We start from the raw sequence: 14,227 nt of genomic DNA, 5'->3' as shown, positions 1-14,227 counted from the left end.
TACAGTTAGACAATGATTTGAGTGAGTTTTTCTGATATGATCTTAAATGAATGCTATTTTTTATTGACAGAAGAAATGCAGCTATTCTCCTATGGGTCTGCTGACACAATCTTAGATGCTTGCAGTGAATTCTGGGATGGAAATGATATTTGTCCACTTTCTCAGTACTCCAGGTAACAACACGACCTTTACATTGATAAACTTTCAGGTACTTTTGTACATCAGACATTTCATGGACATCTCAGGGTAGATAGATAGAAGCTCCTTCCTCTGGTGGTGACAGTCTATATCAAGGGAGCATATCCTTAAAATTAGATCTAGGCCATTCCGGATGATGTCAGGAAATACTTCTTCACAAAAAGGATAGGAAAATCTAGAATTCTCTCTCCTCAAAAGATTTAGATTCAGATTCAGATTTTATTGTCATGTGTACTAAAGTACAGAAGTACAGGGGTACAATGAAAATGTATAACGTAGCCACACAAGGTGCCATTTTAGGTACCAAAATTCCTAGGTACAGAAAAATTTAGGTACAAAGTAGTCAGAGAAACAAGAGTTAAAAAGTTAAGCATTATTTCATAGAATAGGTAGAAAAATAAAGAAATAAGTTAATAGTTAATATTAAAGTCACTCGGAAGATAAAGGAATAAGTTAAAAGTGCAAATCTTTGATGAGAAATTATTGAGGCTAGTGCTAATATGAAAATGTTGAATTGAGATTGTAAGGGGTATTCAAAGTTATCAAGGCAGGTAAGTTGATCTTTGATCTGGGTTAGACATGATCAAATTCAATGGCAGAGCAGACTCAGTTGTTAAATGGTGTACTCAAGTTCCTATGTTTCTTCCTATTCTTCAGCACCCATTAATCTAGTGCTTTAAACTGTAGTATTCTTAAATAGGATTGTGTTTCTGCTGATATTGAACTTTGTGGTCCATATGTTAATATGTGTCCTGTGTCCTGATTGAAGGCTTTCAGCTTCACCTGCAGGTTGGGCACAGCAGTAAAACTATGTGCTAAAAGGTAATGATTGTCCACTTGAAACAATAACTTTTCCTCTGGCCAACAATTCGCTACATCAATGACTGCATTGGTGCCACCTCATGCTCCCGCGAGGAGGTTGAGCAATTCATCAACTTCACCAACACATTCCATCCTGACCTTAAATTTACCTGGACCATCTCTGACACCTCCCTCCCCTTCCTGGACCTCTCCATCTCCATTAATGACGACCGACTTGACACCGACATTTTTTACAAACCCACCCACTCCCACAGCTACCTGGATTACATCTCTTCCTACCCTACCTCTTGCAAAAATGCCATCCCGTATTCTCAATTCCTCCGCCTCCGCCGTATCTGCTCTCAGGAGGACCAATTCCACCACAGAACACATCAAATGGCCTCCTTCTTTAGAGACCGCAATTTCCCTTCCCACGTGGTTAAAGATGCCCTCCTACGCATCTTGTCCACATCCTGCACCTCCGCCCTCAGACCCCACCCCTCCAACCGTAACAAGGACAGAACGCCCCTGGTGCTCACCTTCCACCCTACCAACCTTCGCATAAACCAAATCATCCGCTGACATTTCATCCACCTCCAAAAAGACCCCATCCCCAGGGATACATTTCCCTCCCCACCGCTTTCTGCCTTCCACAAAGACCGTTCCCTCCGTGACTATCTGGTCAGGTCCACGTCCCCCTATAACCCACCCTCCCATCCTGGCACCTTCTCCTGCCATTGCAGGAACTGTAAAACCTGCACCCACACCTCCTCCCTCACCTCTATCCAAGGCCCTAAAGGAGCCTTCCACATCCATCAAAGTTTTACTTGCACATCCACTAATATCATTTATTGCATCCGTTGCTCCCGATGTGGTCTCCTCTACTTTGAGGAGACTGGGCGCCTCCTAGCAGAGCGCTTTAGGGAACATCTCCGGGACACCCGCACCAATCAACCACACCGCCCTGTGGCCCAACATTTCAACTCCCCCTCCCACTCTGCCGAGGACATGGAGGTCCTGGGCCTCCTTCACCGCCGCTCCCTCACCACCAGACGCCTGGAGGAAGAACGCCTCATCTTCTGCCTCGGAACACTTCAACCCCAGGGCATCAATGTGGACTTCAACAGTTTCCTCATTTCCCCTTCCTCCACCTCACCCTAGTTCCAAACTTCCAGCTCAGCACTGTCCCCATGACTTGTCCGGACTTGTCCTACCTGCCTATCTCCTTTTCCACCTATCCACTCCACCCTCTCCTCCCTGACCTATTACCTTCATCCCCTCCCCCACTCACCTATTGTACTCTATGCTACTTTCTCCCCAGCCCCACCCTCCTCTAGCTTATCTCTCCACGCTTCAGACTCTCTGCCTTTATTCCTGATGAAGGGCTTTTACCCGAAACGTCGATTTCGCTGCTCCTTGGATGCTGCCTGAACTGCTGTGCTCTTCCAGCACCACTAATCCAGAATCTGGTTTCCAGCATCTGCAGTCATTGTTTTTACCACAACAATTCCTGTGAGTTATAGTGCTCACACAAGTGAGGATGTGCACTCCCTAGTTTCAGACACTAATTCAAATCTTCCTTTTGGGGCCTGGAGGATTGCACTGACTTAGTCACTGAACTCTCTCTCAAAGAGACACTTGGCCTTTGTACTCTCACTAAAGGGTAACAAACAACTTTCAGCAGGTTCCCCTTCTTTTTGTGCAACTCGCTGCACCTCAGCAGTATCAAGGTGTTGTGCATACTTCTCTGCTGCGCTTTTGTGGTCTATTTTCCACCGCATAATCACAACCTCCCATTATAAAATCCATCACAGACCAAACTCTGTATCACCAGTGAGTCTGTTCCCTATACTAAAATATCAGAGTTTTAATATTTAATCATTTTCAATTTATTTTTCTTTGCAAATATTTGCTTTTGCAGAAAGAAAATCTTCGATTTTTATCAACGTGCCTGTCTGACAGGAGAGTGCATTGCCTTATCTTATAAGCCAGTGTTCCATACCTTGCAGTCCAGTGATGATGAGACGTGTCCTCAAGTATCATTGAAAACTAAAAGCTACAGCCAAGCAGATACCTCAGCAGCACTGGACCTGGAAGGTTTGTTACAGTTGATTCTTGTGTGTCAAAAATTAGGAAATAACCTACCCAGATCAAAAATACTCAAATTTAGTATTCTGGAACATTTTGCTTCTAGGAAACGTGCTGTGAGAAACATGTGGGTGATTATACAATGTGGGTACGACTCCAGCTTGCCATCACAGGATTCAGAGATGGAAATGTTTAGAGGGGATGTTTAGGCACCTTGTTTCACTTGGCCCTTTTCTAGAAATAGCGGATCATGCTGGGGATTGACCTCCACTCCTGCAGCAGACAGTCGTTGGGATAATGGTGGCAATAGTGGAACAAAGAAGGTAGAGAATCCCAACTGTCTAGTATCTAGTGTGATCTTTAATTTTATCTGACTGACTGTCCCATTGTATGTAAGTGATGAAAGGGAATCAGGGCCTAGAGACCCCCTGTATTTCATCTTCCTGTGCCAACATTGCTGTTAGGAATCACCGGAACAGGAATGGTAGTAGTCATGGAGAAGGCTTTCCTATACCTTCATTCTGGAGTAAATGAGTGCAGTAATGAGCACTTGCCTCTCTCTCTTGGGACTGACAAATGTATCCTTTTTACACAGTAAAAGCAAGAGTGAAAAAGTCACAGTGGACTGAACAGAACTAACTCAAAGGATAGATTTCCATCACTATACAAGTGCAAATGCAGAGGTGGACATACACAAAAATCGCTGCTAGCCATTGTGGTGATTCACCAGCACATTCTGTCCCTGAGTTATTTTCCCAGGGAAAGAATCAGCCAGCAGAAGGTAGGCAATAAAGAGAAGATAATAGTTTATTAAGGCCTATTGTTGGCAGTCAATTGAAATTTCCAGTCGATCTGGGATAAGGCCATTTGCATTTACAGTAATCTCAGTGACAGTCTTGGGGCCGGCACTCCAGACAGGCTCAGAGGCCTTCGCCACCTGTCTGGTCTCAGAGAATTCCCTTCCACAAGGATTGCCTGAATGCTGAGGTCGGTTCTTAACTTAAAATCTTTAAAGGTTTGGGGGATGTCTGCCACAAGATGAAGGCACCTTCTGTTCTCTCTCCAACACAAACTGCAGAGGGCTGCTCCTCCCACACTAAATAGGCTCTTAATTAACCTTCAACTTTGGGAGATGGCAAGCCATTCTTAATGGATTGGCAAGTTCATCTTCCTGCCACTAGTTAGCCAATTTGGGGAAAATCACTAGCATTTGTTTCTACCACACTGTAGGGTAATGACCCCATCTGACTTTGAATCATAAACTTGAAATCCTATCCCAGAAATGCTGAGTATGGGACAGATAGCATGATGTAAATATAAACTTTCACTCAGATGTTTAACAATGTGTAAATAGTGTTTACCGCTGACCTTGAAGAAAGCTACTCAAAAAGGCAAATGCAATGACGGCATTTATTTTGACAAGCCTTGAATATAAAAGCAGGGATGTACTTCTAAGGCTCTATAAGGCTGTGGCCAGACCAAATTTGGAGAATTGTGTGCAGTTTTGAGCCCCACATCTTAGGAAGGATGTACTGGGCCTGGTGCGAGTTCAGAGGAGGTCCCAGGAATGAAAAGCTTAACATATGAGCAATGTTGAGGATTCTAGGTCTATACTCAATGGAATTTAGAAGGATGAGGGGGAATCTAATTGTAACATACAGAAGACTGAATGGCATGGACAGAGTAGATGTTGGAGATCGAAATGTGTGGTGCTGGAAAAGCACAGCCAGTCAGGCAGCATCCGAACAGCAGGAGAGTCAACGTTTCAAGCATGATGTTGACTCTCCTCCTCCTTGGATGTCACCTGACCGGCTATGCTTTTCCAGCACCACACTTTTTGACTCTGATCTCCAGCATCTGCAGTTCCTCACTTTCTCCAGAGTATTTGTTTGGAAAATGTTTCCATTGAGAGGAGAGACTAGGACTCAAGGCACAGCCTTAGATTAAAGGGAAGACCTTTTAGAACAGAGATAAGGAGAAACTTCTTCAGCTGGAGAGTGGTGAATCTATGGAACTCATTGCCACAGAAAGCTGGGGAGGCCAGATCATTAAGTATACTTAAGACAGAGATGGATAGGTCCTTGAGTATCAAGGGGATCAAATGTTACAGGGAGAAAGTGGGAGAATGGTGTTGAGAAACTTATTAGCCTTGATTGAATGGTGGAGGAGACTCGATGGGCTGAATTACCTAATTGCTTCTCCTATGTCTTATGATCTCATGGAAGGAGTAGCGATTACTGTGAGATGACATTTCTTTCAGAAACCACAAGGATCAGTGTTTGGGCCCCAGCTATTCACAATCAGTATCAATAATTTGGATGTGTGGGCCAATTGGATTATTTCCAACTTTGCAAATGATCCAAAATTTGGCAGGAATGTGAGTTGTGAGAAAGATGCAATGAGGCTTCAGGGGATTTAGACAGGCTGAGTGAGTTGTCGAGAGTAAGGCAGATGGAACATAATGTGAAAAATTCTTTGTTGAGTCACTATGGTGCAACTTGCAGATGGTACACCCTGCTGCCACTATGAGTCAGTCGGAGAGAGAGTGAATATTGAAAGCTGTGTTTGGGGTGCCAATCATAGAGTTGCACAGCATGGAAACAGACCCTTCAGTCCAACTCGTCCATCCTAACCAGATAACCTGAATTAATCTCGTCCAATTTGCCAGCATTTGACCCATCTCCCTCTAAACTCTTCCTATTCATATATCCATCCAGATGCCTTTTAGGTATTGTAATTGTACCAGCCTCCACTATTTCCTCTGGCAGTTCATTCCATACACACACTACCCTCTGTGTGAAAATGTTGTCCCTTAGGTCCCTTTTACATCTTTCCCCTCTCACCATAAACCTATGTGCTCCAGTACTGGACACCCACTCCCCCCCACCCCCACCCCAGGGAAAAGACCTTGTCTATTTACCCTACCCATGCCCCTCATGATTTTATAAATCTCTATAAGGTCAAACCTCAGCCTCTGACACTCTTTTCTGGAGCTTTTCATGTTTCACAACATCCCAATTAAGTGAGCTGTTTTGTCTTAAGAGGTTTGAAATTCATGAGTGTTGATGGAACTGCACACATCCAGGTAAGTAAAGAATATTCTATCACACACTTTATGAGTGCCTTATAGGTGGTGAGCAAGCACTACAGAGTCAGGAGATAAGTTATTTACTATAGAATTACTATACACTGAACTATTCTTGTAGCCACTGTACTTAAAAGGCCAGTTTATTTCAGTTTCTGGCATACAGTAGCTATGCGTATGGTAAGCAACGAATTATACTGCAGTATTTTCATAGCCAGCATACCAGGAAATTAAAAACATATAATCACTCAAAGACTTCAGTAAAATAAATAATTATTGACTGGATTAAGATATAAGCTAGTCATTGGTAGACAACATATTGTTTCATGATTTTGAAGATGAGGCAATTTTTTTTGCCATGAAGGGGAGATTTAAATTCTGCAAATATGAAATTAGCTCAGTGAGGGTAGTCAGCTGTAATTATCAAAATAATACCCCATTACAAATATGGTGACCCCTCTTCAACAAGGTGGATGTTTTTCAAGGATTTTTACGAGACCTACATTGACAGAGCACAAGTCATGATTTCAAAGTTTATCATTGACTGCTGTCAGCAGGAACCTCAATAGCACATCCTCTGAGGAAATGTATAATAATTGACAGCAACTTCTGAATTTCCATCTTTACTCTGCACATGTGTGGACTCCAGAAATAACTACCAGTTACATTGGAGCAATGATGGTGAATGCTGATAATTTCACTATCATCATCTCTGCAAAATCTGGGCCACAATCTCAATGTAAAAAAGAGAGCTTTGCAGAGATGTAGTGAAGGAACCCATCGATGTTTCTTGAATAATCATGCATATTTGAGTGAATAAAAAAAATTTAAATAATTGTTGTGGATCTAAATGTTTATGCAAAAATGTTTAGCAAAATGCTTTATTAAATAAACATTAATTTATTGATTTTACTACCTAATTGGTGATATCTATGGGGTTTTTATTTACAATAATTACATCATTTTTGCTTATATTTCAGAATTAACTTTTGATCAGGAAGATAATTTGCACCCTCTTGACAATCAGATCTTACTTGGTCTCATATCTTCCCAATACCAAGCCAGACTAGACATGGTCCATCTGATAGATGGCTTAGATAACACCTGTATCCGATTTGTTTACTTTTCCTTGGAAAATGAGTTAAAAAGCAAGGTAATATGCTCATAATTATAAATGATTCCTAATTTAAGTATTGAGTATGATCATTGCATTTTTTTCGTATGGGGACTCCACCTTCTATGTTGAATGCAAGCAAAAGAAGAAGTTATTTTCAAAATATCAACAGAAAAATGTTTAGCCTTGACGTTGGAACACTGATGATGATTTTTGCAATAAACAGAAAGTCATTAGTGAAGATTTTTTCTTTCTGTTATATATTAAGAACATGTTTGCAGTCTTACTAAGCAATACAAGTTTCCCCTCACTGTGAAGGCAATGCTTCACGATGGTCCATTACCTTCTTTTCTTAATTGCTCCATTAAATTTGACAGATTTTTGATCTCAGATTTCCTTAATGTGGTGTTAGCACTGAAATGACCACTGCAGTACGATCCTAGTTCATATTATGGTTATTAAAAAAAACACAATGTATGGTTTTTATGATAATGCTTTACAGGTTCCTTTGTATGTGGGGCTATTCTTAACACCCAATCTAGTTGAGTGATGGTTGCTATCCTGCTATCAACACTGAGAAATAATCATAGAATTACCAGAAATGTACAGCACGGAAAAAGACCCTTCAGTCCAACACGTCCATGCCGACCATATATCCTAACCTAATCTAGTCCTATTTACCAGCATTTGGCCCATATTCCTCTAAACCTTTCCTATTCACATACACATCCAGATGCCTTTTAAATGCTGCAATTGGACCGGCCTCCACCACTTCCTCTGGTAGCTCATTCCATACATGCACGATTCTCTGTGTGAAAACATTGCCCCTTTAATCCCTTTTATATCTTTCCCCTCTCAACCTACACCTATGCCCTCTAGTTCTGGACTCCACCACCCCAGGGAAGACACTTTGTCTATTTATCCAATCCATGCCCCTCATGATTTTATAAACCTCTTATAAGATCACCTCTCAGCCTCTGAAGCTCCAGGAAAAACAGCCCTAGCCTATTCAGCCTCTCCCGATAGCTCAAATCCTGCAACCCTGGCAACATGCTTGTAAATCTTTTCTGAACCCTTTCAAGTTTCACAACCTTCTTCCACTAGGAAGGAGACCAGAATTGCACACAATATTCCAAAAGTGGCCTACCCAATCTCATGTACAGCCGCAGCATGACCTCCCAACTCCTGTACTCAATACTCTGACCAATAAAGAAAACATAGTAAATGCCTTCTTCACTATCCTTTCTACCTGTGTCTCTACCTTCAAGGAGCTATGAACCTGGACTCCAAGGTCTCTTTGTTCAGCAACACTCCCTAGGACCTTATCATTAAGTGTATAAGTCCTACTAAAATTTACTTTTCCAAAATGCAGCGCCTTGCATTTATCTAAATTAAACTCCATCTGCCACTCCTCGGCCCATTGGCCCATCTGATCAAGATGCCAATGTATTCTGAAGTAACCTTCTTCGCTATCCACTACACCTCCAATTTTAGTATCATCTGCCAACTTACTAACTATACCTCCTATGTTTACATCCAAATTATTTACATAAATGACGAAAAGTAGTGGACCCAGCACCAATCTTTGTGGCACTCCACTGGGTAACAGGCCTCTCCTCTGAAAAACAACCCTCCACCACCACCCTCTGTCTACTACCTTTGAACCAGTTCTGTATCTAAATGGCTAGTTCTCCCTGTATTCCATGAAATCTAACTTTGCTATCCTGTTTTTTTTCCCATGGGGAACCTTGTTAAATGCCTTACCAAAGTCCATATAGATCATGTCCACCACTCTACCCTCATCAATCTTCTTTGTTACTTCTTCAAAAAAACTCTTATCAAATTCGTGAGACATGATTTCCTACGCACAAAGTCATGCTTACTATCCCTAATCAATACTTGCCTTTCTAAATAAATGTAAATCCCGTCCCTCAGGATTCCTTCCAACAACTTGCCCACCACCGATGTCAGGCTCACCGGTCTATAGTTCCCTGGCTTTTCCTTACCACCTTTCTTAAATAGCGGTACCACGTTAGCCAACCTCCAGTCTTCCGGCACCTCACCTGTGACTATCGATAATACAAATATCTCAGCAATGGGCCCAGCATTAACTTCCCTAGCTTCCCACAGAGTTTTAGGGTACACCTGATCAGATCCTGCGGAGTTATCCGCCTTTATGCGTTTCAAGACATCCAGAACCTCCTCCTCTGTAATATGTATATCTCAATAATAAAATGAAGCTCATGCAAGCAATGTACAACCCTGACTATGCAGACATTCTGAAGAATGGTCACTGGACTCGAAATGTTAACTCTGATTTTTCTCCACAGATGCTGCCAAACCTGCTGCGTTCCTCCAGCAATTCCTGTTTTCAATGCAGACATTGAGTTCAGTTGGAAATTGGCCTATTGCACAGAGCATGGGCTAAATGGAAAGGAATTTCCTACAGCTTGTTGATGCTCCTTGTTTAAGTTTATGATTCTGCATGCCTAGTTTATGCAAAATGATTCTTAAGACAATCAAGCTTGAAAGTCTCCTTTTTCACATTCTAAAAATTATTCAATGTTGCGAAATGGAATCAGTATTAATTTCACATATTCTTCACTAGAAAACATCTATCTTTATAGAATCATTTAGGAACTTACAGCCTAGGAACTAGTCATTCAGGTTAGCAGTTCTATGCCAGTATTCATACTCCACATGGGCTACTTTCCATCTGATTTCACCTCACTCAATCAGCATATCCTTCTTGCATTTATCCAGCTTCTCCTCAAATGTATCTCTACTATTTGCCTCAGACGCATCAATAGAATTTCAGTACTGGAAGGGTTAACATTCACATTTTTATAAAGTACTGCACCATTTGTCAAAAAAGCTGCATGTTTCTTTCTTTCAAAGCGTTTGAGAGTTTCTACTCTGTGTGTTGTGAAATGCTCTGACCTCACAGCCCTCTGCTGGTACATTGTGGAATTGGGCAGATTACTGCATGCTGATATGCAGCCACCTCCTCACCATTTTGGACATTGCTAATGACAAAGAAAACTTGCCAAAATTTTCTGTTTATACCAGAATGTTGAAATGTTTACATTTTATGTTTTTGTAGGAATTTGCTGAGAAGATGGGCCTGGAAACTGGCTGGAATTGTCACATCTCATTGCAATCGAATAGTTTTGTTCTCGAACCAGATCATCTGATGCCCACTTCCCAAAATATTGAAGAGCAACAAGGTTATATGCCTTTTTTCCAAAGTTTTGTTGAAGTTTTGACAAAGACGTGACTCGAAAATGAAGCCCTATTTAATTCCATATTGTGAAAGAGCTTTTCTGAGTGCATTCTAAGCACTGGCTGTCAATAAGGAATTAATTATCTGACAGAATTTTCAAGTATTGCAATTTGATCCCATGTTTTACTGTACTGCTTAAGGTATTTCTGTTTATAAATGCCAGTTAACAATCTTACTTTACAAGTTTGCCTTGTGTATACTAGTGATATGAGATTTTACAACGTAATTTCAAACTAAATGTATTTTAAGTTGTCAAATGATATGGTACTGAAAATGTGTTGCTGGAAAAGCGCAGCAGGTCAGGCAGCATCCAAGGAGCAGGAGAATTGACGTTTCGGGCATAAGCCCTTCTTCAGGAAATGATACGGTACTACTCACATGAGTCTCTATGTCGATTTATTGATGCTTTTTCTGTATGAGCACATTCTCTATTCTAATTGTCATTTTTCACAGCACTAAGGAGCATTTGGGATTTTAAAAAAAATTTATTGTACATATCCTGTCATTTGCACGAGATTTGTCTATTATTGTTTTATCTATTATATGTTGTCGCACTCTTTGTGCACTTTCTAATTTTGTGACTGTACTGCACGCAAAATAAAACTTTTCACAGTACCTAAGTACATGTGACAATAAAAAATCAAATTAAATTAAAATACATGAACACAAATCTTCTAAACAGCAGCAATTATAAGCGGATTACTGGTGTACTCATAAATTCCCACAAAGCGGGACTTCCAATCCCGACTCACAGAAATATCGGCAAGCGTCCCTCAGGAAACTCAGCTGTGGCAGAGTAGTGTTAAGCAGCAGACAGGAGATCAGCTTTTTATAGCATCAACCATTCTATGGTGAGTTTAGATGTCCAGTTTGAATGTCTGTGAATCGGTGACAGAATAGGTGAGTACAAAATCAGTACAATATATTTTCAAAGTTGTTGGAGGAATTTGTCTTCAGGGTTGTGCTAGTGTCACGTTGTTTAATCCTTTTTGTTGTACATGTTCAATTTTTGTCCCTCATTCTAACCTCCATTGCCTCTAGATGAGCACAGTAGTGGTTCTGCCCATATCATGGTTCTAATAGCCCAGAGAATTAAAGTGTGAATGTGTGAGGTGGGCATGTGTGAAAGTCAGTAAATTGCTACAATGGGTAAGTAGATAGTTGAATGAGGTAGCTAGATTGGGTAAGTGGATAGGTGGGTGAGTGAGTAGGTTTTGTGAGTGGGCATTCAGACCTTGGGGACAGTGGTTAGTCATGGTGTTTGGGGGAGATTTCCTGTTGTTTTGGATGGGGAGGGCTCTGTTGATAGGTCTAGCTGAGTCGTATAGTCATAGAGATGTACAGCATGGAAACAGACCCTTCGGTCTGAGTCTAGTCAGGTCTAGTCATGCTGAGTCAGGAGGATTGTCAGGGAGTAGGCAGGCAACTAAGATGGTTAGTTGGGTCAACCTGGCCAGGTAATCAGGAGTTAGTCTGTTTATCCCTCCCCTATCACCAGTCTCTCCTTTTTCTCTGTCCCTTCTCCTCCTTTGCACCTCATTTCTTCCTCCATTCAACTCCTCTCCTATACCCCCTTTCCCTCTCCTTCCTCTTTTACCTTCTCCACTTTTCCTCATCAATCTCTCTTTACACTTGCATTTGTTTCATAACGGATGTGACATGAATTGTAATTCAGCATTTGAATACCTAAAAGAAGCTCGCTGAAGTATAAATGCACTGAAAAATAAATAGGCAGGGAGAAAGAACACAGCATTATACTGACTCTGAAATCCTGTAGGCCCACGCAACTTGTCTTTTATTGTAATTCTGTCAGGAGTCTGTCAGAAACAATAATTACAGCAATGTTCCAACTTGGATTACAGAAACAAAATCAAACAAAATTTGTCACCAAGCTATATAAGGAGATATTGTTGTCAAAGAAGTGGACTTTCAGGAGCATCTCAAATGAGGAAAGATTTAAGGAGGGAATTAAGGAAGGCATAATCTCTGAAGATTGAGTGATTAAAATTGGAGTTGCTCAAGAGGCTAGAATTGAAACATGTGGGTGCTCTCGAAGGTAATGGGGTTGGAAAAGATTTCAGCAACTGGAAATAGTGAGGCTATGGAAGATTTTGAAATCAAGAATGAGAATTACAAAATCGAGTCTTTGCTTAACTAGGGACAAACATAGGTCCTTAGTGTAGGAACAATAGATAACACAAGTTCGATATGTGACACGTTTTGGTTTATGGACAGTAGATGCTGGAGTTGGAATAGTTTGGTCTCGAGGCAGCAAAGGTGGGGATGAAAGTTTCAACAGCAGATGTGTTGAGGTATAGATCGAGTCAGCCAATGTTAAGGAAGCAGAAATAGGTTGTCTTAGTGATAATGTATCAACATAGTTGAAAGTGTCAAATTTGAAGTTTTTGAAGTGTCTAGTTCAGCCTAGATGGTTCCCAGGGACAGAAATGGTGGCTGGGGAACAATATTTGTGGTGGAGATCGAAGACAAAGGCTTCCCAATATTTAATTGGAAAGCATTTCTGTTCATCCATTGCTGGATGTCAGACAAACAATGTGACAATTTAGTGGGACTGGAGTAGTCCCTAGAAATGGTGGTGGTGAGGTAAAGTTACATGTTATCAACAAACATGAAAATGTTTGTGTATGGTTTCTCTTGGCTTTCTAAGAATCTTCCCCTGGAGCCATTGTGGGGGTTGAGCAGACGTCCCATAGAATTTCAAGGCTATTGATTTTTCAGGACAGAAAGTAACATTTTTACAAACTTGTGAAGATATTGGTTTCAATCATACATCCTAAAACTTGTCTAGTTCTTTTAGATTCTGATATTCAAAGACAGATGAGAGAAGATGGGAGTCTACCAGAAACAGATGGGGAAAGGACACCAGGCAGTAATACATGCAGCTTTATGGAGGATCTCAACCGGGTAAGTCTGATGTACTAAATATTTGTGTGTGTATGACTTTAATCAATTACATCTTGGGATAAAATGGTGCATAAATATCATGGTGTTCTTTTTCATCTGTGCTACAAAATCAGTACAATATATTTTCAAAGTTGTTGGAGGAATTTGTCTTCAGGGTTGTGCTAGTGTCACGTTGTTTAATCCTTTTTGGTGTACGTGTTCAATTTTTGTCCCTCATTCTAACCTCCATTGCCTCTAGATGAGCACAGTAGTGGTTCTGCCCATATCATGGTTCTAATAGCCCAGAGAATTAAAGTTCAAACCTCAGTTCCTGAAGAATTAGAACTCTTCTATTAAAGTAAAGATGATGGTAAATTGATTGATGATTGTAAGACCCCAGCTGGTGTTCTAATCTTATTTACTGGGCAGCAAGGGAATCAAAGGATCTGTGAAGAGAGTAGAAAAGTAAAGTTGAGATTGAATGGTAGAGAAGGTTCATGGGGCTACATTGCCCACTCCCAATCCATTTTCTTGCTTTTGCTTTTAAAACCAGTAGCTGAAGATTAGTGGATGGTCTTGAAGGCTCTGATTGCTTCCTACTGTCTTAGCCAAGTGATCATTCTACAAAGGTGAGTTCGGATGCCTAGCCTTGGCACCAAAGATTGTTTGGAGAGTGTAAGGCAGTCCCTTTCAGGAGGATGAGAAAATAGGGATTACAGGTTTACATTCCTCCCATTATTCATCACCCCCCCCC

The 14,227-nt window shown here is 41.0% G+C and overlaps 2 protein-coding genes across 2 annotated transcripts in view; one reads left to right on the top strand and one right to left on the bottom strand.

The window, feature by feature from the left end:
- Window positions 1-14,227, bottom strand: part of LOC122560525 (GRB2-related adapter protein-like) — a 262,677-nt gene that overhangs the window by 123,775 nt on the left and 124,675 nt on the right. The gene's annotated exons all lie outside the window — the stretch shown is intronic.
- Window positions 1-14,227, top strand: part of LOC122560527 (transmembrane protein 94-like) — a 109,657-nt gene that overhangs the window by 12,733 nt on the left and 82,697 nt on the right. Inside the window, exons 2-6 of the mRNA XM_043711235.2 lie at window positions 71-173; window positions 2,921-3,096; window positions 7,153-7,325; window positions 10,390-10,513; window positions 13,388-13,494. Coding sequence (XP_043567170.2) covers window positions 76-173; window positions 2,921-3,096; window positions 7,153-7,325; window positions 10,390-10,513; window positions 13,388-13,494 — 678 coding nt within the window. The 5' untranslated portion in view covers window positions 71-75. The remainder of the gene's footprint in view (window positions 1-70; window positions 174-2,920; window positions 3,097-7,152; window positions 7,326-10,389; window positions 10,514-13,387; window positions 13,495-14,227) is intronic.

Source organism: Chiloscyllium plagiosum, unplaced genomic scaffold (genome assembly GCF_037043375.1).
Source record: "Chiloscyllium plagiosum isolate Xiang-an unplaced genomic scaffold, Cpla_swu_hap1 HiC_scaffold_20, whole genome shotgun sequence".
Classification (NCBI taxonomy): domain Eukaryota; kingdom Metazoa; phylum Chordata; class Chondrichthyes; order Orectolobiformes; family Hemiscylliidae; genus Chiloscyllium; species Chiloscyllium plagiosum.
The sequence above is the reverse complement of the archived record's forward strand: the minus strand, read 5'-3'. Positions and strand labels throughout refer to the sequence as shown.